This window comes from Chaetodon trifascialis, chromosome 11 (genome assembly GCF_039877785.1).
Source record: "Chaetodon trifascialis isolate fChaTrf1 chromosome 11, fChaTrf1.hap1, whole genome shotgun sequence".
In the NCBI taxonomy this organism is placed as follows: Eukaryota; Metazoa; Chordata; class Actinopteri; order Chaetodontiformes; family Chaetodontidae; genus Chaetodon; species Chaetodon trifascialis.
The window spans coordinates 8163800-8189079 of NC_092066.1; the positions used below are offsets into that span (position 1 = coordinate 8163800).

Sequence of the window (25280 nt, forward strand, 5' to 3'; positions counted from 1 at the left end):
GTACGGCTTTACTCAACTAAACTCCTCTCACTTTTAGTATTTTACTTTTAGTTTAGTAAAGCCAAGTCAAGCTGTACCACATTTAAGTACAATTCTGAGGTACTTTCCAAGCTTTACTTGAGTATTTCCATTCTGTGCTACAATATATTCCACTCCACTACATCTCAGAGGCAGATGTTGTACTTTTTACACTCCTGCATTTATTTACACTTATTATAATCCACTGCAACCCACTGTCATCCTCACTTCTCTGCTATATTGCCGTCTATATACTCTGTACAGGTGTGTCAGCTTCATGATCAGAATGACAAGTAGGAGCATGGAGACACAGAAGAGCCAGAGGATCATAGAGACACACCGCTTCCTGTAATATCTCACTGATTATTTCATAGCATCTATGCCGCTGAAAATACACCCCAAACCACACCACCTCTGGAACAAGAGAGGAGACATGACTACAGATGCAGTTTTTACTACAGGGTTTGGTTAATACTAACTATGTCGTTGATGTGAGGGGCTCCGAAAAGCAACATGTTGTGTTGTATAAACTGGGAAACCAAAAAAAGCGACATTTTCCTCTTGAATTTTTAATCACAGTATACAGATGTTAGAGGCAACATTTGAATAATTTACCAAAATGAAATGGAAAGTCCAACATCATTTAGTGTGCCACAAAATGTTTTTTTTTAAACTTATCAGTTATCTCTCTGGCCAGCCTGGACCAATTCAAATTTACTAAGTGACTGACCAAATAGAGCACGAGTTAGTCTAATGAGCTTTTCAATATCAAGGACCTGCAAATAAATGAATATTTAATCATAGATCCACTCTCATCAGAGTATGAGTATATATGTCATGTATTACGTCAAAAAAGCTGTACGATTGTTTATAGCTGTATACATATATGACCCGGGAAACATCGCAAAAATAAGCCTAATCCACAGTTGCCCCTGTAGGGACCCTCCTGCGACAGTACCCGGACCCTCGAATAGCGCCGGGCAGAAGAATGAATGACATTAGGTGAGGAGCTGCTATCCATTACCGCACTGAATGCCTCCGTGTGTAGCTACAAGACGAAAGCTTGGACTGATTCAAAAACTCTGGCCAATCCCGAGTCACATGACTCAACCACCGGCAGCGATCGAGAGCGCAAAAGGGACGCAGAGCCTCGGTTCATACCAGCCTGCACACCACCAATCCACCACCGCTATACGCCCAATTTCTTTTTAATTGAAACCTTTTACTCCCGCTCGGTGAGTACATTTCGCACAGCATATTTTTATCCTCTTTTTCTTCCTTTCTTGTCTTGGTGTTGCGACATGGGGAACATGTTTTCTCGTTTTCTGCATGCAATGATTTAAATCTTGGATATGAGTGTTGTCGCTCCGGCGACATCCACTGAGAAATATCCCTACGTGCTTGCGGACGCTCTTGATATTTTTTTTCTCCTCCTCTCCCTCTTCCTCTTCTCTTACCGAAGCAGCTTCTTTACGAGCTCACTTGTTATTATCCCCACCTTTTGCTTATTTTCAGGCTTTTTCCCCTTTCTCATGGCTTGTTTTGGTGTGGTTTTGCTTTTGGTGCTTTCCTCTGATCTTGCAGTGTTTCTCTGGTGTTGGAGGCAGCACGTCTCCGAGGGCGCAAAAATAACAGTTTTGATTTTCACCTTTGAGGATTTTGCTTTTCTAATAGGTGAGGAATTGAACTTTGCTGGAGTTGTTTTGGCATTTTCTTTGTACATCTTTGTGCAGCCTTAACGAGCAAATGGGAACTTTTTGTTTTTCAAACCGACTGTCTCGGACAGAGCTGGATTTGTATTGAATTGTCACATAGTTTGAGATCTTTTAAAATATTAGATCTGTCTTCAGAACTCAGCAGAAGCACATGTCAATCAGCATACCTCAATTAAAGACATTTTTCATCTTAAATGCATATTCTTGTTTCTTTGGAGGAAGAGAAAAGTGAAAAAAAAAATCACAGGAAGCAGGATTTTTTTTTGCCCTTCAAAGTTGCCTCTCGGTGACAACCATTTGGAAAATTTCAAACAAGTCTGATGAATGCAAATCACTGCTGTGCAAAACAAAGCAGGAGCAATAACACATTCCTGCCAGTTGAACCAGACACAGCTGTGCTCCTCCGCCCTGTTTCGCTTGCCACACACACAAACCTTGTTGCGTTTGGGAGTGATAACTGGCGGACACAGTCAGACATCACACACAGAGGAGCTTGGAAACTCAAACTGTCTGAATGAGTCAACGGAGAGGGAGGGGAAGGAGAGGTTTGAAGGGGGTCTTTAAGGACCAGGCAAATTTTGCAGCAGTTCATTATGCAAATCAGGCTGATAGATTTGATTAATAGTTTGACCTTGACATGCAGCCAGAACTCACCCAGAAAACCTGCAGGCGACACACATTAAAAAACACACAAAACCTCCTGCAATTGAAAGACATGGAAAAGGTGACATTACCCTTTAAAATGACCGCTGGCATCAGCTGTTTAAAATCCTTGACCAAACTTTGTTTTTGTGCTCTCTTAAAGGAATGCTTTGAAAACTGCTCAAGACAAAACCTCCTTTCAATCATCCTCGAAAGATATGGGTGAATGCATTTGACAGCTATTCCAGCCTTCAGACTTTGCAGGTCAGGGAACAGGTGGGGGAAGCCAAGCATGAAATGTGCTGCTACGCAAACAATACTTATCTCTCACTAGGGATGAAGTGGGAGGCTGGCTCTGGAATAGCCAGCCTATATACGCATGCACTGAATCACTATGAGCCCAGAGAGGAGGAAGGAAGAAATAAAGTTTAGCCAGGCATTTCTGGACCGGTCAGTAATCTGTCTCTGGTCAGTCGCGGCCCGTCTTTACGTTTCTGCACCTGTGGGCCAAGATGATCATTGACCCTTAGCAGGTGTACGATGTGGGCTGTCTCAAAAGCCACGCACCACAGAGTCCATCTTCTGCGAGATACGGATGAAAAACATTTTAGAGTCGCTCCAGCTTTCGGGCTATAGGTCAAAGAACAGATTAGGGAGCTGCTTCTCTCTGTCTCTTTTTATATCCCTGCATGTGAAAGATAACCACAGAGAAAAACAGATGAGTGAGTCAGACAAACAAAAAGAAAGATGACGGCATGCCCGTGTGAAGAGTGTGTTTATGTGGCAGAAAGTGTATCAAAACTCACACACACGTACGCATCTGATACCCACTTCTATGTTATATTGTGCATGTGGCAAAACCTACTTCTCCCTTTTAGATCTCCTGTTCTTGGATCTGTACGCTGTGTTCCACGCCTGCATTAGTCATATTCAAAACATCCTTCAGTACCGCTGTCTCAGCCATTGGAAAGCAGCATTTTGGAAAAACAACAGCCACAGTATATGCATGCACCTGATGCTCAGTTCTGTTGTGCGACGTGCCATTAGCCTAGCAGCATCAGTATCTCAGCACCACGGCCAGCTCCTTTTATTCTCCATTCAAAGAGATAGCGGTTGATTTCAGCACCATGGACAGCTGCCAACACTTTATTACTCTGGCAGCTGGAGCGAGCTGATTCTTGCCCGAAGTCTGGAGTGTCTCTTCTCACTAACCCCTGCCCTCCTCACAGCACCTGTCTAATTCTGAGCTGTTTCAAGCTCTGTACCCCACGTTCAAAAGGCTAAAAATGCAGTTGCACCCCAGATAAGAAACGAAATGATAATGTGCCGTCAGAAGGAGTTCCGGCATATTTTAAACCAGCCAATTCAAGCCAAAACTGGGATACGCCTTATATTGTAGGGCTGGATATATAGGTGTACAACAGGTATTTGTGTCAAAATAACAGGGACAAACTATGTGCAGTAGCCAAATGCACCTTATACTTGAATGAACACATCTCTGCCGCATCTCCCCCTCTGTGTTATTACATGAATGTTGGATTGTTTGGTGTTATATTGTCAGGTTTACCAGTTTTGAATCCAATGGGCCAAAAAAGACATTTAGAGGTATATTTTGCTTACTGACATCAAATTCCACAAAGAAAAAAAGTACTATAAGTATTGTCTTACCTCAGTACCACAACCAGGGGCCGTATACTCCAGGGGATTCTCCAGCAGTTGCTGGAGTACATGGAAATATTCTGAAGTAATTCAGCCAAAAAAAAAAAAAGTGATTTGAGAAACAAAATCCACATATTTGTGTTTACAGAATAAACAAACGCACAAATAGGATTACACAACATGTTGGTGTGTGGATGATCTTTAGGGTATTTGCTCTCAATAATAAATAAAGCAGCAGCAATGATGGGCCAGCATACATTTCTCACCAGCCTGAGCCTGTTGTAGCTCTTGAACACCACCCGCTGTGACTGAGATCATAAAAACTAGTTAACAAGCGAGCAGAGAAGTAAAAAAGACGCCAGGCCTGAGAATGAACAATTCCAGGATCATTCTTTCTTGTATGAAAAAAAAAATAACAATGTCCACTTTTATATAATTGATCATGTGGAATAATGTACAATTTAAAAGAAAACGTTTGGAAAATGAAGAGTGGTGTTTATGAAGGGGTGCGTAAGATCACCTGATGGGGCTGAGCTGGTACATCAGAGTGAAAACATTGGAAACAACTGCCATAGACTTCCATTGTAGTCCAAAAACAGTTAAAAACTCATCACTAAGCCGCTCTGTTGCTCTGGGTAACACGTGCCCTCATGAGTCAGTCCTGCATTTACTTTGATCAGATGTACAGTGCTAACAAAAGTGCCAATTATGTATTAATCCACAGCAGGAAGTAGTTCCCAACAAATGCACCATTTCCTCCTGTTTGAGTAACATTTTTTAAACCTACAGCTGGTTTTTGGAACTCACTGAGCCTTTATGAAAAGGAAACTATATATTCAGGAGCCGTTTATGAAGCCTTACGTCTTTAGAGGGAACCAATGGGCGTGTGGCTGAGCGCCACAGACAGGCTGAGGGAGATGGACTTGCACATTGTTGGTTTTAGTCTTTTTGGTCATAGAATTTATTGATAACAGCAGAAATATTGAATTTTGGCAGCCTTGGCTTTCAATTGAATCTTTCAAAAAATCAAAATGGAAATAAGCCTTGAAAATAGCCACTGTGAGCTTCACAAATGTAGCATTTATCGCGCGAATGTTGTACTGGACCGCAGTGAATTGTCAGGTGTACCTGTTGTAAAATGCTCGTGAACAAATATAGAAACTAGGCAGCAAATGTGTCATCAAGACAGAAAAATGATGCCTTCCCTCATGTTTTTTTTTTTCTCTTCTGTATCTTTCCTGGTGCAATTACAGCGGATGTTTATTTGCATTCAAATTAGCATTATGTTTGGTGTTTACCAGTTTTGATGTAGTATGTATTCTCCCTTCTGTCACTGTGTCTACCAAATCTGTTTCCTATCCTCTATACGCTAAACTGAAAACACTGCCAGCTTGTAATGTTTAATGCCGGAGCCCATTTTTTCCCATTTAAATTGCAAATTGTTCCTGAAATGAAATCAGTTCTTAGTTATGTTTTTTTTAGTATTCACGTGGAGGAAACTCCACGTCATGCACATCCAGCTCGGCTTCACGCATTTCATTCATCTCATCAAGCCTGCAGATGCTATTATATGATATGAATGCTCCTCCCCATGTGTGCAGCCTCTTGCTCATTTTCACCTTTGACCTCTCACCCTCACTGGTAGTCAAATCATTAGCTCGGTCTACAGCCTTCTGGTGCCATAAAGCTGAAATCAGCTAATTACTCACAGCTCTAGTGACCCAGTTACTTTAGCCTTGTGGAGCGAATGCTATATTTGGCAGTCACACAAGAGGAGAATTAAGGAAATGGAGAAATATGTCCCTGCCAAGAGATATGGGAATCCGTGGCATATGTTCGCATGCCCTCGAGCAGAGCTGTGGCCTCCCCTGCTACAACAGCAGGTGGAGTCTTTTTCTCCCTCTTTCCTTCAAATACACATATTGATGCAGGAGTAATCCTTTGTGTTTTCTACAGTGTGGGAATGGGAAAGTCTCCAAATAAAATAAAGAATAAACTTTTAAGAACAGGCAGCAGCGTGATACACGGTGATGCAACAGAGAATTTCTGAAGCGAAATAGTTGGCAGAGGCTGCCGGTGAAGAGAAAAACAGAGTTAAAAACGTTCCCTCACAACAATAAAAGTCCCTGTGGAATCAACGAAGCAAAATCTAAGGAGCTGTTTGCCATCAAAGTCACCCAGTAAGTTGCTCTGTGTATCACTTCTGCAAGTGTTTACAAAAGCTAACAGCGCAAACAGCTTTAAGTTGTCCAGGTGATACATGCTGACCTCAAAGATCAGGTTTGTGATGTGTAATAAAAGCTGTACAAATGCCCTGATTACAGAGACAATCGGCCCTGCTGTTGTAAGATGCATGATGAGAAAGTCCAGAGATACGGCTTCATCCCATCTCAGCGCACAGGTCACATTGTGCTTTTATCTCCCTGCTGTCATCGCTGGCCGAGGCTATAGGTTGCTCAAATCAGATTATGGTACAACTCATTTTAGGTGCGTGATCATATGCCCTTAGTCGCCACGCTCCAGAGAGCCTCCATAATTTCGCATGGGGGGAGGGGGGGGAGATAAAGCTGATGGAAATTGGAATGCATTTTCTATACAGGAGCTCTGTGTAAGCGAATACCTGTGGGCTCTCACACGGTGAAGCAGGGCCCTACAGTACAAAAAGTCAGTTCAGTAAAGGTATGGAAGTATATAAATGATAAAAGGATGATAGGATGTTAGTATAAAAGGATAGTCGTAGTAATAATTCATAAGCTAACGCTACATACCTACCGCATGGTGTATGCCTGCATTTTCCATCTTTGATATTCTGGTCCGAGGCCCAGTTCTAAGCTCCTTGAAGATGATTGGCATTGCAAATGTCTCTTTACCCCCTTTTTTGAAGTTCCCTCATTCCCTCACCCTCTTTTATTCTCTCTCTGCCTCTCTATCTCTCCCCTTTTGTTGCCCCCCCCCCCCCCCCCCCCCCCCCCCCCCCGTCTTCAATTCAAACTCAAGACAGATATTATGCAGGAGGTAATGGGGTGTAGGAACGGAGGAAAAAAATAAGAATAGTGCTTGACAGCCATCCTTGTTAAGCTCCAGAGCAAAACGGTTTCAAAGAAAATCCAGGTACATATACAGTACTGTAGTAAACAGGCCTCAAACTGCAAGTTGCTCATTATATGTGGGCAGTAACAAGCTATTCTCTACCCTCTCTGCACTGTTAGCCAGTATTTACTGTACAAGTCCTGCAGGAGAGATTAGATTCCACTGGGCTCCTCTGGGTTGGGAGCAGAATGGCCCAGAAAGGACCTCTATTCATTAAGCTCTTAATTGCTAATTGAGGTCTTTGAATGATTCAGCAATAGCTGCTGCTGTTGGGGCATTAGCTGAGTAATTTATGGCTGCGAGGGAGCAGGGGAAAAAAATGAACAAGGGCGAGAAAGTGTTATTAAAAAGGACACTGGTGCCCGTACAGTGTTGTTATTACACAATAACCTCTTGTTAACTCACAGAAATCTGTACAATGCTTTTTTTTAATGGCTGATTTTCACCATTTGTCCCAGTTAAAGTCAGTATGTTCCGTGATTAAGCGCCATTTAGCCATAATGCATTTTGACTCTCCACTCCTCATGCAGTTTTGACTTAATGTTTTTTGATTAAGCACATTATTTTGTCTGTAAAAGTCCTACATTTGTAATAATGATGTTTCTTAGCAGTCAGGTCAGCCATTATTCTTGCTATAAAATCTCCCAGTGGCTCTGTCGTTGAGTGATTTTAGGCACTATTCTCAGCTTTTGTATTATTCACAGCAGCATTTTGATAAATCCTCACATTTTATGCTGCATATGCTCTCACAAAGCAGCAGACAGAGAGAAAACAACCCATACCTGTTCTGCAGAGTAATTCAGAACTGACTGTATAAAAATGTAATTATATTTCAGTCCACATTTATTCCCTCGTAATGTGTTTGGTCATTCAAAAGAATGAGGCAAAAAGGAAGAAACTAGCTTATTATAGGCCCATGTTTCATTCCCTCATGCAGACATATTTTTTCCAGGGAGACACTAAAAGTTGAGACTTAGCTTGAGGGATGTCTGTCTCCTGAGCCTGATAAGGCAGAAGGTGATGTGTCGATGTCGCAGGCTATGAAGACGTCCACAAATTAAACCCAGCCTTATTTTCCTCTGTTGACGACAGCTGAGGTTAGATGCTTTCGGTTGTACGCCGTCAACTCACCAAAGATAAAATGCTGCAATGCAACATTCAAGGAGCAGAGAGTGAGTGTGGCCTGAATGCATTCTTCACATCCCATATGTATTTGTCATATTGGATGAAGAGTTTTCATCTTTTCTCCTTAGATGGGAGCGCGAGTCAGTGAGGAGAGATCAGAGAGAGAGGAAGTGCTAAAATGATTACTTTCACCAGTTCCTCGCTTCTTTATCTCCAGAGAATTCAGACTCTGAAGCCCCTGACAGTCGGTGTGAAAGGACCAAAGAGGATCCATGAAATACTTACACTTGGAATCTCTGCAACACGGGAGGGTGCTGTAGAAAAAACCATCACTGTCAAGCACTCCCTTCCCTGCTAAAAGAAAGACTTTCATGAGACAAACAAAACGTCTTTGCGTGGAAAAACATGCGAGTGATGAGTTAGAGTGCGTTCACAGCTTCACTGACGCATGACGATGTTATTTAGCATTAATTTCTAGAGCATTGAATGCGCCAGGATGAATCCAAACCCCTCTCTCTCCTCCCGTCTTGCCTATCAGGCTGCTTTGAATTCAGTGTGAGTGTGTTTTTTGGCCTGGGACGTTTCCACCAGCATTTGCCAGCAGTTATGCCACATGTTCTTCTTAAAAGGCTTTGAGGATCTTAGAGACTCATGAATAAAAGAATCATCTTTGAAGTGTCTTTTTTCCATTTTGAACAAGCTAGAGGAATAATGTAAAACACTTTTTCTTGTGACCATTTTCATTAAAAACATGTAATTGAGGGCAATTGACAAAGTAATTCTTGAGCACCTCTGGGGTGTTAATCTGAAGTGATGCACGTGACAAGAGAGACTGAAAGCTTATGAATGTCTTTAGGCTTAAGGCCACGGATTGCCTGTGGTATTTCTGTACCAGCTGCAGCCTGTGGTTATTTAAAGCATGAATTCAGTGGTTGCTCAGTGACCATCTCATGCTGTCAGCTGCTAATAGAAGTTTGACAAGTGTACAGACTTTGTAGAAAACTACAAACCATTAGTCGAGCTAATGTCTTGTGTCCATAAGCAGGTTTGCATCAGCCTTGAAATTCAAGACAGACACAAACACTTTAAAAGCAGTTTCTTTCTGCTCCATAGATGCTTTTGCTTGTTATGATACCATGCCTCAGGCCTCGGAGAAGGTTGTTTGAATGCAAAAAGTTTTTTTTTTAGTGACCAGTACGGATGTGAGTTTATCAAACAGCTAAAAGTGAAGTTTTTTATGTTTTTTTAAAGTGTGCTTCTTTGCTTTCTTGTCAAGAGTCAGAGGAGATCAATGTGGGTGTGCAAGTGTGAGACTGCTGCCAGGAGATGATTATCTTAGCTTAGCAATGGACTGGAAACAATGGGAAACAGCTAGTCTGGTCTAAAGATAACAAAATTCACCTACTGGCACCACTAAAGCTCACTAATTATCACACTTCATAGTGTAAAAACTTGCCATTTTATTTAGGTTATGTGCCGAACTATTTCTTTACTGGGACCAGTGCCATGCAACCAGTGGAAACTGGAACTGGTCTCAGATTCTCTGAATTGATAAGTAGTTTTGCAGATTTTGTTACCTACAGACAGATTCGGGCTAGCTCTTTCCCCACATTTCCATTTCCAGTGCGCTAAGCTAACTAGCTGTTTGTGGTAGTTTCACCTTTATCAGCATCGATCTCCTCATGTAACTCTCAGAAAGAAAGCAGATTAGCTGAGTCTTAACACTTTAAATAAATACAGATGTTTATTTAGTGTTTATATCTGACAGAAATGCTTAAGATTTGAACTTTTCAGGGGGTTTTAGGAGAAATTCATGGGTGGTAATGTGCTATAAGGTGAGAAAACAGTGACTCTACTGCACACATGGGCCACATTTTTCCTTTTTCAACTTTGCAACTACGCATGAATATACATGTAAAATAACTTGTAACTTTTCTAATGTTTCTCACGAGCTCCCGGAGTCTTTTTAATGTGACACTGTTCATTCAAACATTTCAACTATATTATGAGCAAAGCCCAATCACTGCTTTCATGTGGCACTATATCCCAGCTCAGCATGGTCTTAGATGACAGAATTCACATTTTCCTCCATTAAGCCTGCTTTAAAATGTGCTCTTGCTTGCTTAATCAACCACCTAATGGTCTCACCTCTGTGCATTCGCCTTGAAGAAGCCATTCAATGCGCTTCACATCCATCAGTCACTTAGTTGGTAGAGTTAGGCGCCGGAGCTGTGAGGCTGTTCAAAGGTAGAGATGGAGTGAATGAGATTTGATTTGATTGGATTGACTGGTGGGCTTTTTAGTCCCCCGCTCTGTTCATAATTAAGTTAATCAACTCCTGGAAACTCAATGACGGCATTTCCACATTATGTGACTTGCAGCAGTGTTAAATTAACTTCCATTCTGTGAGGTGCGAACGCAGATTTTTGAAGAACAGCAGAGCAGATTTAGAGTAGATTATGTGTGGGTAGAAGCAAAAGATGGAAGTGAGGAACAGGTAGGATGGGGAAAATTGTGAAGGGAAGCGTGGCCATGAGGAGATTGACTGCAGAGAGCATCGGCGATTGTGTGTGTGTGTTTGTAAGAATGTGTGAAACATCTTTTTAGAAAATACCTGTACATATTATTATATCTTTCCATGCTTTCCCTGTACTTACTCATTTCTATTCAGGCTGGAGCCATAAAACATTCACATATTAAAATGCATTCACAAGTAGAGTCTCCTGATCACCTGAGCTGCACTGGACCAAAGGAGAATACAACAAGACATCCAGATGGTTTTCTCAGTTAAACAATTTGTCGAAATATTGATTTTCAATTTATCGTTCCAGTCATCTTTCAAGCGAACAAACTATGTTTGGGTATTGGACAGGTGGTTAGCCATTGCAATGAGTGAGAGTAAGATGCAGCTTGGGCTCCAGACAAAACAACTAATTGAATTAATTGAGAAAATAACCAGCAGATAAACTGGTGATGAAAATAATCATTAGCTGCAGCCCTGATCTAGAACTCGATCTAGAAGTGAAACCTTTGAGGATATGGAGAGAAACCACTATGAAAGTCAATGAAATGTCATTCCAAAACCCAAACATAAACGGTTTACAGCCAAAAAGCATCAAAAAATAATTGAGAACCAGGAATCAGAGAAAGTACACCTTTTTCATTAATCCATTCATTATAAAATAGATTAATATAAACATGTAGCATATCAATGTTAATTTGATTAACTGTTTCAGCTCTAACGTAAACCACAATCTTCTTTCTGTGAGGTGACAGTGCTGACCACCGAGACTCACTCCTGCCCAGCATTTTTACCGCTTTCTGCTCCTCCAGCCTCGTTAGAGCTTCTCCTGTGATAATAATGTGTGTACGCTTTGTCAAATCTGGGCTAATGAGCCTCGTCTTGCAAAGGTACACAAACACATGAACGAAAATCATCACCAACAGTGAATTCCAGGAAGCAACAACCTGAGAGGTACCTCCTTCATCTGTGAGTGGATGTGTTGCCATGGTGACACTTCCTGATCCCCCCAGAGGACTGTACTGTAGCATGATGGGAACAAACAGCAGGCTGCAGCAGGGGGTGGTAATTGATTTGAAGTGTCCAGCTAAATAGTTTCTTGTTTCTGTTGACCTGTTGACAGTGATGAAGCTGTCAGTGGTGCGTGCACAGTCTGCTGTTAATACCAGTGATGGGGGACAATACAAGAGTGTACAAGTACTCCATTACAAGTACATATCCTGCATTCAAAACCCTAAAAGTACTCGTTCTGCAGTTAAATGGACTCTGTACCTGGTATGTTACTGTATATGACATTATTAGACCATCAAAACTGATGCATGATTAGCTTTTTAATGATTTAGCTGCTTCATCTGGAGCTAGTTTTAACTAGATGCTTTAGCCCAGTGGTTCCCAATCCAAGGGTCAGGGCCCCTCCCAAAGGTAGCCGGAAAAATCTGAGGGGTTGTGACATGATTAACACGAGAGAAAAGAAGAACAAAGTTCTGCTACACAAATTTGTAGTTGCAGTTTGGACTTTTCTCTAATCTTCACTTGTCTTTATTTCACTTGTGAAATATCTGAACATTTTAGAGGGATAATGTCCCAGAGATTCAAACATGACAAGGTACTAAAACCTCACACCGCTGGTTGGCTTAATTTTTAGTCATGCATTGTACTTCATATGCATACTATATGTTTTTGTGTGTAAAATCTTAATATGTAAATTAACAAGTAGCTTTAAATAAATGAGTGAAAAGCACAATATTTACCTCTGAATGTAGTTGACATACAAAGGTGCATAAAATGGAAAGACTCAAGTACCTCAAAGTTGTGCTTAAGTACAGTACGGTCCAGCGCTGGTTGGTACTTGGAATAACTGTAAGATGTTTGACACAATGAGGGAAAACAGAAGAAACCGTGAGCCTGAGTCCTGTGACTTCAGTGTGATGTGCTATTTTCAAACATGGGAACACAGTTTTCATACATAGCGAGGTTCACCCGTCTGAATCACAGCTGCCATGTCAGAGCTCTTCTCACCTCCTGCAGACAACAATCTGTCTGAGCCACCGTCTTCCTTAAAGCTCAGAATACAGAGTACAGGTGGAGAGGAGACGAATGGATAGCCACACCTGCACAAGTGTGTAACAGTTCTAGAGCTTAAACTTCAAATTCATTGACAAAGTCAAGCAGAAAAATCCAAAATTCACATGTTCTGGCTTCTCATTGGTTGGACAACATGAGAAAGTTGAGGTACAGCTGCAAAGATTAGTCAAAAAACTGTTTCTTGGATGTATGTATGTATTATCTGCTTTTCTCTGTTTCATATCATAGTAAACTGAATATCGAGCATGACAGGATGATTAATCGATTAATCAAGAAAATCAACAAATGAATCAATGAATAAATCGATCTTTAGTTGCAGCTCTAACTTGAAGATGTCAGGCTGTGCTTTGGGAAATTGAGATTGAATCTTTTCACTATTTTCTGGCTTTCTATGAGCCAAAAGATTAATCTAAAAAAAAAAAAAAATCAATGACATGAAATAAAATGTAATTGTATTGTCTCCCTAAATGACTGACTAAAATGTAGCTTTCTAGTTTTTAAGTTTTCAGATCTTTTACAATCAAATAAGAAGTTATGATCCCATAAATCAAGCCTTTGCTGTGTTTAGTACATCGAATCTGTTGAGTAAAAGTCTTCAGAGCATAAGAAAGCATTTTTCTTTATTTTGACCATCCAGTGGGGTTTACGGACTTATAAAAAACATATAATTTTCCCTCTCAGTTATCTACAGCACATGCTTTCAGCTCTCGGGCGTGTTTTCGTCCCACTGGTGCTCACTGTTTGGCTTTCTGTGTGTAACCTCAACAGTCTAACCTTCCTGGCTTTCTGAGCAGTGTGCAAACTGTGTCTCCCAGCAGGCAGTGCTGCAGGACAAGGATGACTGGGAAGACCCAGACCAGCAACGTGACCAACAAAAATGACCCGCGCTCCCTCAACTCCCGCGTCTTCATCGGCAACCTCAACACGGCCGTGGTGACCAAGGCAGACATCGAGGCCATTTTCGCCAAATATGGCAAGATCGTGGGCTGCTCGGTGCACAAGGGCTACGCCTTCGTTCAGTACGCCAGCGAGAGGAACGCCAGGGCAGCCGTGGCCGGAGAGAACACCAGGGTCATCGCCGGACAATCACTAGGTAATGTTCAGATTACAGCCTGCAAATTACAGCACAAACATTTTGCACATAAGAGGGACCAAACTGGACACTACACTGTACATTTTCATGCAGGGTCGCATTCAATTAAAGGACCAATGTGTAACATTAAGGGGGATCTATGGGAAGAATATGGCCTGAAATAGATTGTAATATTCAGAATTATGTCTTCATTAATATAATCACCTGAAAAAAGTAATTGTGTTTTTGTTACCTTAGAATGAGCTCTTTGCATTGACAGAGGGAGCAGGTCCTCTTCCACAGAAACCACCATGTTGCACCGACATGTTTCTACAGTAGCCCAGAAGGGACAAACCAAGCACTGGCTCTAAGGAGCACACGTTTTGTGGCCACTACAGGTTCTCCTATACACTTGTTAAGGGAGGGGTGAGATAAGGAGTATTCAGTTGGTTGCTGTCTGCAACTTCACTGCTAGATGCCACCCACGCTGGTCCTTCAATTTAGCTGTTGAGCCAGATGATAAAAGCATAGGGCAGACAAGACATACTGTTACAAATGCTGGAACAATGATAGATTATAACTTCAATTTTAAGTCCACAACAGGTTCTACATGGTCACCCTGGCATATTTCCTGGCAAAACTGAAGTGTTCAAGTGAGGTACCGCCACAGAACTGGCAGCTTGTATGACCTCGACTCTTATGCAGCTACTAGTTACACCCTCTCATCCCCCAGTAACAATGATAATGCGCATTATTAATAATGAAAAGTAATGCAGATGTTGTCGATACATCATCATTTTAAAATAAATGATATTACACCTAATTTCATCGCAGTATCAACTGTGTAACTTGCTTTCTCTATTGCCCCGTCTTGTTATCCAGTAACAATATTCCTCTACCCTAATCCTCAAATACAGTAAGTACTCAGCAGGTTTTTTTTACAGTGTAATTTAAGTGCACCTTAAATACAAAGTTTTTACCCCTTTACTCTGTAAACATTTGTCTTATTCCCTTGTACTTAAATAGTGGTCACGGTATAAGTACCCAGTGTTGGATAACAGGTAACCAGAAGGGTGACCTGTGCATTAGTTATTTCAATGGAAGAAAAATGAATCATGTTTCATTCCAACCAAAGCACAGTAAATAAGACATACAATTTACAGCAAAAGCAATAAAACCTGAACAAAAAGTAGATATAAAAGCAAGGCAAGAGTCACAGCAGAGGGGTCAATATCAATTATAAAACAGAATGTCATAAAAGAGGGTCCGTATAAAGTTTAAGGTTGGTAAAATGTGGTACAGATTTAGTCAGTGTGAGGCCTTCAAGCATGTTACTTCACACTAAAAATGATCAAATCTCATTTTTGATCAATATCGCCTGAAGACCTCAAGCTGCCATCTGGTTCACAGAGTAAAAAAGTGCCTTGATGAGTCTTGATCTTCTAATACGATCAGTAGTATGGAGACGTATACTATAGCCATGTGAAGATACTAAGAGACATAATCCATTTCTAAGAGTTAAATGCCACCAGGACACAAGGCGAGCGTGAACATAAAGACAAGGCGGACAGACAGACAGACAGACAGACAGACAGACAGACAGACAGACAGGAACAAGGAGGAAACATTTAGAGCTCAGTCCTCGGGGGCATTCAGTGGATCCCTGTAAATCTTTTTATATTACGTATTGATTGGCTCACAGCCTCCTCCATGGAAAATAAAAGTCCTCCCCAAGTCCTGCTCTCTCATTAAATATGAATAAGAGCGCTGCAGGGTCACATCTGTAATTCCACCCTGTGTTTGCCCAGTTTCATGCATTTTTGGTGTGTGAAATTACACATGGGAGTGGTGAAACTGAAAGGCTGAGTTGTGATTTCTGTATAATTATGTGACTCAAGAACTATTATTGCAGAACTTAAAGGCTGATACTCGCTCACCTTTGGTGAAACTCACTGAAGTGACTGGCACGAGTCAACTCCGGTGTTGACTGCTAATAATTACCTGTACCTGGGCCTGGCTACCTGGCAACATTGGTGAAAATAGGACACATATTATACAAACTCCAATCCAAACCAGACTAATTTACAGGGAAAATGAAGCCCAACAGTAGAATTATGACCCAGAATTATGGCTGTGGCAAACATCCATCAAAGCATTCATCACAGCTCCTGGTTCAAGGGTTTTGCTCACACAATTTTCCCGTTCAATGAGGGATTATTACTCACATTTCTGGCACAGTTACTTCAGGCTTTTCCTCCAAATAAAGTGGTTTGGATAATCTGACTGAACCGTTGGCTTGTTTAAAACCTTATGAGGAGGAAGAGGAGCCAAATCTGTCTCAAAATGAGTCTGGAATAACCCTCCTGAATAAAACTCAAAAGCACATAGAGAATGTTTTAGTTCTGCCATTTTTCACGTCTCATAGAAAATATAGTTTTTTAATATTTCTCCAAAAATGTCAGCGTGAGACGACACATGAGGACTTTTGTTTACAGTCAGCCTTGTTAGATCTTGTTCTAATTGGTGCCATATCCTATCTACTTTGTTTTCATAGCTGATAGGAATAATGGCTAAAACTAGAAAAATGAGATCCAAATTATGATAAAGTGGAATTATCCTTTAAAGGAATAATTCAACATTTTTTACTTTCTGGCCCAGAGATAGATGAGAAAATCGAAAGTATGGAGCTAGTGCCAGGAAGCCATTAGCTTAGCTTGGCATTAATACCGGAGGCAGGGGGAAACACCTAGCATGTCCAAAAAATGGAGTTAAAAATGTTGTTTCCAGCACCTCTAAAGTCTGTTAACTAAATGTTGTGTCGAGTTATGTGCTGTAAATTTTTCTTGACAAACAGCAAAGCCTCCAAGAAATAACTACGGCACAAAATTACCCACAAGCCCACGATGTTTTTAAACTTTGGCCAGAGCCAGGCCAGTTGTTTCCCTCTGTCTCCAGTCTTTAGGCTAAGCTACACTAACTGCCTTCTGCCTTCAACGCAACATTTAGACATAAGAGTGGTATCAGTTTTCTCATCTGTTCCTTCAAGTGTCGCAGGGTAGTGTGTGGAATCCTGGAAACCTCATTGACTCCTTTATTTCACTTCGCCCAGTTCACACTTCATCATTCTTTTAAGGTGGCATTTCAAGGTTTTCACAGCAGCGTCAATAAAGTTAGAAAAGATAGCCAGAAATCTTGGTTTCAGTGGGAACATTGCTTCATTCATAGGACCTGATCACTGACAAGAAAAATGAAAAAAACACGGTGTTTTATGTTGCCACACCAGAGAAATATTCACACTGCTGTCAACACAAATTCACGTCCCGACTGTCTTGTCCTGTCTGCATCATTGCATCCACTTAAAGAGGCTCCTCTCATTGCTATGCGCGCTGATAAACCACAGCAGTTATATTATCTGAGAAACACAGCGGCCGCACAGTTCCCCGAGAGAAAGGAAAGGATGTCTCAGGTGAACATGCGTCTCCTGAACAAAGGCAGCCAGAGCTAAAGTCACACAGAAAATGGCTTCATACAGCAATCAAACTGAAGTATTCCTTTGCATAATGTGGCAAACTGCATCTTCACAGGCTGCACCTCATAGTGTCCCTGTAAACTCTCTCTCACATACACACACACACACACACAGTGAAGTCAGTGTATTAGCAATGCACCATAAGTGTCAGAGGTATATCCAGTAATGTTTCCCTCTGCTTTGGAAATCAGATATTCCTCCTTTATTCTGCTGTCCCTGCGAAATTTAACCCTCACGCCTTATCTTTTAAACATGAACTTTATATTTGATTAAGCTCTGGAACTATATTGCCAGAGGTGGGCGCAGTCTGCACGACGTATGAATTTTTGATTTTTTCCTGAAAGCACTCCTCTTTTATTATATTACACGCAGTGACGAGGGACAGGTGTGGAAAGGTATGACATGTGACAGGAAGGTCAGAGTCAAACCTGGAGTACCCAGCATGCAGCTGGGCCCGCTGAATGACCACGACATCCCACGCTTGAGCAGATGTAATAGCCGTGAGATACTGAAGCTCCAGAGATTGCTTTACTCGATTTAAATCCTCTGGACATGACTGGATTGCCGACACAATGGCTTTAAGTAGTTTGAGCAAATAAAAGTGACATTCAGTCACAGCGGTGGTTTGCCTCAGACAGCTGCTACTTAGATCCTGATGAAGATGTCGGCTGGTGATGAAGAGCACGTGGGGGGGTGGTTCATTCTCATTTCGCCAACTCAGCATTTCTGCTTTTATGGATAAAATCTGATGTATTGATATTTTAAGGTTGTTCATAATCTGAGCTTGGTGCGATCATATCTGCTTCGGTTCAGCGTGTGTGAGAGCGTTCATGCGTGGCTGCTGTCTGGCAGTCTTTGAGCGTCTCTCTGTGGCTGAAAAACTTACTGCACAACACCATAATAAAATCCAAGGTATTTTAAGGTCTTCATTCATGATATTCAGATATTCAGCACTATAGCGCACATAAAGCTCTTCAGTGACTAATTCTTATGAAATTGGTGGTAAAGCTTGAGAATTAAAAAAAAAAAAAAAGTTGTTGGGAAAAGTGTCTGTATTTCACGTAATGGTGAAGCATCTGTGTGTCGATCTAAAAATCAGAAAAAACAGACAGCTTGATTGATTTGTTTTTGTTAAATTGTGTAAAATAAGGCAACACAGTAAGATTAAAACAAGAAGTTCTGATATACATAACAATAAGGGCTTAAAATCAATATGGAAGTTAAGCACAATTAAATGACGGCTCCTGTTCACATCACATGTTAATCCTTAGAGATAACTACGGGTTTGTTCTCTGTCCAGCAGGTAGTTTTTTCTGCATTCATGAATTTTCCATCAGCATGAACACTAGATGGTGCTGAGAGAATAGCAGTGAGAGCAACGCCACCAAAACTGGGACATCTTTTATTGTCCCACAGCATGTATGATTCATTTGTATCCTCAGTTGTCAACCTCATGCAGGGAAAGGCTGCATCCTGTGCAGAATATTCAATCACATTTTTCTGTTTTTGAGTCATTTTATGCCACAAGAAGTAGCATTTTTAATGGCTGTCTTTGTTGTTTCCACAGTGGTGTTAAGCAGCTTGGAAGCTGTTGACACGGGGACTATTTTGTGTTAAGATATGACAGTGATTATGATGCTGCTGTCAGTGGTGGTGGTGGGTAAGATGAGGAACCGTCTTGAATAAAACCCCAAGAGAAGAAGAATCACGAAAAGCATGGTTTAGTTTTCAGTCGCCACATCGCATAATCAGAGATGTCTTTTGAATATTCCTCCAAAGACGTCAAAGTGAGACAATAGTTGAGGACACTGGCGTTTGGTTCCAGTGACTCGAACTGAAACAATGCATCCGTCACACTTAGCCTCCGTCTTTCAGGAAGCTTTTAGTTTCTTGTCGTTTCTTATCAAGGACAAAGACGCTGGGGGACTATTAAGATGTCAGGCTGTGCGTGAGACAGCTGCAAACCCCGTGTCAGTGTAATTAGATATTACAATTACAAGGCTCCGTCTACAACAGAGCCCAAATGCTTCAACAGCTGGGGAATCAGTGGGCAGCTTCCCCCCTGGGCGCTCTGCCTTTTCAATTTGTCTCTTAAGTCCACAGCCCATCTACTTAAAATTAAACAAAAAAAACTTGGAGACAAATGGGAGACAGCGGCAATAGGAGGAAGCTGACTTGCCATCCAGCGGAGGAGAGCATGCGTGCCATTCACTTTTTCAATTAATTAGGTTTTTTTTGGGTTAATTTGCAACAAATGTGTGCTGAATTGTGGTGGAATTGCATGTGTGAGTCTGTGTTTAAGGGAGAGAATCATGAAGCATGACATGCTTTCCTGTGGGACATTTCCTTTCTTGATTTTTAATTATTTAATACACAGAATTTCCATTTTCTTTCCATTTCCATTCTGACCATTTGTCACTTTGTTATCAGTAAGTGCTTATTTTATCCCATGTACCATAAAGTATTTATTTACTCACTTTACTCTGTTTGTTTATGTATTTTGTGATGAAAACAACATGCCAATAAAGCTTTGTTGAACTGAGAGAGGCATCTTTCCATATAAGGAAAAGAGTTGCTCGTGGAATAGTCTAACTGGGACAATACAGATAAACATGGTATATAGAAAACAATAGATTTAATGTTTACACTGGTTTAACAACTGAATAAACAAATGGATAAAACTGATGTAGGATAAAAACATACAGATAAACAAAACAGACTCTGTGTGTGTGTGTGTGTGTGTGTGTGTGTGTGTGTGTGTGTGTGTGTGTGTGTGTGTGTGTGTGTGTGTGTGTGTGTATCATATATGATTAGACATTCATTGAAATATACGTAGGTGCAGCTCCATTAAACTCGATTGAAGCTGCACTAAACAATATTAACAGAGGGTCAGATGACTGTAGGTCGCTCTTAGTGACAAACCCAGAGATTCATCTCTCGACTGCTGTTCTCTTTAGCATATTAGCTATATGGAGCTTTTTAGTGTCTTTCAGCTCATTGTTTTGGTTTTATGACCCACAGCTCTATGTTTTAGTTCACCCTCACTGCTCTCGTGATGTCGTTCTCACAACGAAAAGCTGTGATAAACCCATTTTACACGTCCTGCCCAGCACCCAGTTAGTGACTAGCGGGTGAACATAGTGAAGCTTTTAGCAACTAAAGAGCTGAATATCAGGAGACCAAACACAGAACCATGAGGATCCCGATTACAAAAAACGTTGGGATGCTGTGTGAAATAAATAAATAAAAGCAGAATGCGATCGTGAGCCCTTGTAGTGATATCCTTTATCCAGTCATGTGTTCACAAAGTGGAGAACCTCGCTCCATCCTTGCTTGTGCGACTGAGCCTTTCCAGGATGCTCCTTTCATACCTGTGGAATGATCCAAACAGGTGTTTTTGGAGCGTTCCACATCTCTCCCAGTCTTTAGTTGCTCCTGTCCAAACAATCAAATTCAGAATTAGCACATATTTACAGAAATCAATGAAGCTGATGAGCTCAAACTTTAAATATATTGTACTGTTTTCATTGGCGTATATGTCAGAAATGATTAGCAAATGATCGCATTGTGTTTTATTTATGTTTCAAACAATGTCCCAACTTGTTTGGAGTCGGGGTTGTAAGATAAAGTTGTTTAATGTTGTGTTTTAGTTGTGCTTCCCCTCAGTGGTCAAAAAAAATCAGTATATTAATAAGTATGTTAGCCATTGTTACTGTAAATTAGTCTGTACAGTTTTATGACGAGATATGCACGAGTGTTAACACAAAGAACTTAAAATTACATGTAAATGTATTGTATAGGTGTAATGTATTAAGGTAATAATACAACTTTTAGGCATTTTCTAACATTAAACATCCAATATATACAACCAGGGACTGTTTGGTTTGATAAAACAAGACATTTGACGATTGAGCTCTGATAACTTGTGATTTTTCACTTCTTACTGATATTTTATAGACCAAACAGTTAATTGATAAAATAATCTCTAGATTAATTGATAATGAGTTGTAGCCATACACACGATGGGCTGATTCCAGTACATTAAGACTCTCTGTGTTTGAATTTGACTACTTTTAGGTCAGAAAAGTAATGATTAAAAGATTCTGGATTTCTTCACCACAAGAACTGAACAAATTAAATATGAAAAAAAAGAAAGAAGAAGTTAATTAAACCAAATCCAGGACCTTCTTATTTGAATATTTTTTGAGGGGTGGAGGGACTAAATCCTGGTTATGGTTTTGTAGAACACTTTCATGATCTCTGCTTGTTTTAACATCCATCCTAAGTTTGTTTGCTTCTGATACTTCACTTCAAACCTTCATCTCATAACCGTTTCTCTCTGATGGCCAAGATCTAAGGGGAGAACTATCATCTCTAAAGGATCATTAAACTCCTTGTGTCTCACCGCTTAATCTGCGGAGAGCCACAGAGGCAGAGAGGGATGTTTTTTAAGTGCAGCTTGTGTTCGTGCATCCGGAGCAGAGCGCAGCGTTAGAGGCGAGGATTCCCCCTGGAATAGTCTGACAAATGGTACAGTCTGAAGCCGCTGGGCTCAGGCTCCGGAGCTGGAAGTGCGCCGGCAGTCTGTCTATTTTTGGGCAGAGAGGACAGGAGGCAAAGTCGGCTCGACCGCGGCAGACTTCTCACCGTGCTCTCCTCATCGTCATGACCATGTACAAAGGCAGGCGTCGCAACCAGAGATGTGAGTATGTCTGTCAGGCACCGATGTCAAAGGAGCTCAGGTCGCTGAAGTTAACGCTGGACAGAAAGTGGATGAATTCAGGTGTTTCCAGAGGACACTTTCACTTACCTCGCGCTGAAATCGCTCTTCTTCAGAGATCTCCCTTTGAGTGATCATTTCTTGAGAAAGTTGCTGCACGCGGGCTACTTTGCAGTGGTTTTCTGTTGTGAAATCTGTGTCCTCTGCACTTCTGCTGCTGCTCAGTGTGTGTCAGCATTTGCATGCAAATTTGAAATTGCAAGGGGAGAAAAGTAAATCGTCATTTGATCTAAAAATGCTCTGTGAGATGTAGCTTTTCTCTTGGTTTGAAAGGAAATTACAGGCAGTGATGCAAATCATGCCGGCTTATCGTTTGTTTGTGCCCGGGCTGAAATGATTGTAATTTACCAAATCGGACGACATAAATTCATTTCCATCCAGCTTTTTGTGCTCTTCGCTGGGATGATGTGACTCATTTTTCCTGTGTGACTTGATCACGGTCATGAAATTGCTGCCTAAAGGGCATAACGCTTATTTCAGTACACTTGGCGACTGCAGTCTTAAGAACCATAGTGGTGTTCTTCTGATGTTCAGACTGCACTGCAGAAGTGCCCTTGAGCTAAGCACTTCTCTGCTGATCGCTCCAGGTGTGGTGCGCACCTGTGCACATAAGAGACGACGAGCTGATGGAGATATTTTTGCATTCCCAGCAGATATATGGGTAAATTAATAATTCATTGTATTAATCAATCTCCTATATTATCATCTGTACTCATTCATGATCAAAACACATTATTTATACAGCTGGTGTGTTTTGCATTTGAAATCTCATTAATATTTATTTAGAGACATACAGTGACTTGTCACTGCAACTGACTATTATTTTCATTATCAATAGGTCTTGCTCACAGCGGACAGTTTGACTTGTCACAGAAGGGAAAACACAAAACTAATAACATTATCAATGGTTTTGTTGTATTCAGTGTCCCAGCAGGCTGTGATAGTGTGGCAGTGAGCCAACATGCACAAGACCAGGACCCTCAAACTGAGGCAGCTCAGTGCAATTAATTTTATTACCTACACCTGTGCTATGTCTGTTTCCTACTGCCAAAATGTCTTCCATGAACAAAGCCTATGCATTTGATGATTATTTCCTCAATTCATTTGTGAATCAATCAGTAAATAAATTGGAAAAAACAGAAAAGGCGTCCCTTTTAATTTGCCGGTGCCGAAGGTGCCTGTCTTATCTGACCAACTTTGCAAAATCCAATTAAAAAATACAAATATAATATAGCTGAAATCAATTGTTTGACATATTTCCTTAAAAATAGGATGATTTGTAAGAATTTTAGTTTAAAACATTCAAAATAACTAAAATGATCACAGACTGTGAAGAAATAACAGTTTTGATGTTGTGTTAAAGACGATATCTACTGTTAGCATTGCTAACAGCTAACCTGTCCTGTCTCATGACACCACTCTGTACCTCAAAAGACCATAGCGACTCACCGTAGCCTCCAGTCTGCCTCAGTTCAAAAACACTGAGGTGGTTTTATTGTCAGGTTTGTCTCCTGGTCTCCTGGCAGTCCAGGTCTGATCCTGCTGTAACCTTTGCTCAGGGCTCCAGAGGTGGGCGCTGACTGATGCTGGGCCTCCCTCTTGCTTCATGCCCCTCCTGTCCCCATCTGACCCCGCCGTGTCTTCTTCATCCCCAGAATCAGAGTCCTGGTCAGAGCCGATGTAAATCACCATCACTATGTTTGACACTGTTGTGGTTGTCTCTTGTGGTTCTGGTGCTCATTCCCTACTGAGTCCCCTTGGCCTGGGCCTGAAAACCTCGTCCTGCCGGTGGTCCAAAGCAGCTGTGCTGGCAGTGAAAACACCAAAGCCCCCTGGTGCTCTGAGCCACAGAGTGTACCCTCTACGGCTAACTGAGCTAAATTAGCTGAAGGCAGCTACAGTTAGCAGCAGCTAGCGGTTATGAGTATGAATTTGACGGCTGGCAGGTTCTTGCATGTTGTGTCCAGACCAGACTGATGCGACCTGTGTAAACCAAAGATTTTATTTCATTTGGATAATTTTTAAAAGGCCTGACACTTACCCAGTAATGACAAGAAAAAAGGAAAATGAACATAATTTTGGGTAGCAGGAACATTTTTTGGTCTTTTATTATCCTGTTAATCCTCTGGTGAGAACTCAGATTTGATTTACATCCCTTTGTAGGGGACACGACCCACAGGTTGGCAACCGCTGGCTTAAATTATTAATTAGATATCTCAATTGTGCTCATTTTCTGTTGATCAACTAAATGATTAATCACTTATTCATTTCAGCTCTATAGAAAGTAGCCTGACAGTCTTGCATTATTCAGGGCAGATGTGCTTTGGCTTCCAGTTGTAACTCCATGCCATCATCTCATGAGTGACGGGGCCAAGTTTCAGAGCAGATGTACGAGCAGCCGCTGGTTTGTTTTCCAGCTACTTGCACAGATTCAGGAGCATGTAGTTAGGTTGAGGTGATGGACTGGCTTGAGGGGGTTAAAATGTTTCAAAGCGTTGCACTTAAGAGCCACATAGTTACATCATAAGAAAAAGTGCCAAAATGGAAAAGGAGGAAAAGTGCATTAACAGCTCAGGAGAGATGAAAGACTAAATTATCTTTACCTCGGGCTACAGCAATATGCTCATTATGGTTTAATGCAAAAATCAACACGTGCCAGTGTTGAGGTGCACCACAGCTGCATGAAAACTTTACCTTCTGTGCTGCTGGTCTGTCTCTGAACAGAGGAACATTCACCTACTAATTGTTTTCCCAGTGCGATATGTGGAACACAGTCAACCCGAAAATTCAGCAACCCCACATCATGTTCGCCTTAATGGACCATCGCTCAGCAGGTCTAATGAAAATAATTTTATTAGATACTCAGGAGCTTGGGGACCGGCTGCCAAACTTAGTGCTGCCAAGTAACCATTTTCCTTGAGAGGGCGAAAGAGCAAAGTACAAGGAATTCATTAAGGAAGGACAGGCTGTTGAGCAATTAATCCACATGTCCCCCTCCAACCATAACAAAAACTGTTAAAGCCTGGAGGTTTTCATCCTGATTG

General features: G+C 41.2%; 1 protein-coding gene across 3 annotated transcripts in view; it reads left to right on the forward strand.

Moving 5' to 3' along the window:
* The first annotated feature begins 942 nt into the window (after positions 1–942).
* The window catches only part of LOC139339437 (RNA-binding Raly-like protein), a 40317-nt gene continuing 15979 nt past the window's right edge, over positions 943–25280 (forward strand). The window contains exons 1-3 of one of the 3 annotated variants that reach the window (XM_070975056.1): positions 1160–1253; positions 1603–1692; positions 13671–13948. In XM_070975056.1, the coding sequence (XP_070831157.1) occupies positions 13693–13948 (256 nt within the window). In that variant the 5' untranslated portion in view covers positions 1160–1253; positions 1603–1692; positions 13671–13692. Of the gene's footprint in view, positions 1254–1602; positions 1693–13670; positions 13949–25280 lie in introns of all 3 variants that reach the window. The other 2 variants (XM_070975054.1, XM_070975055.1) reach the window with 2 other exon arrangements.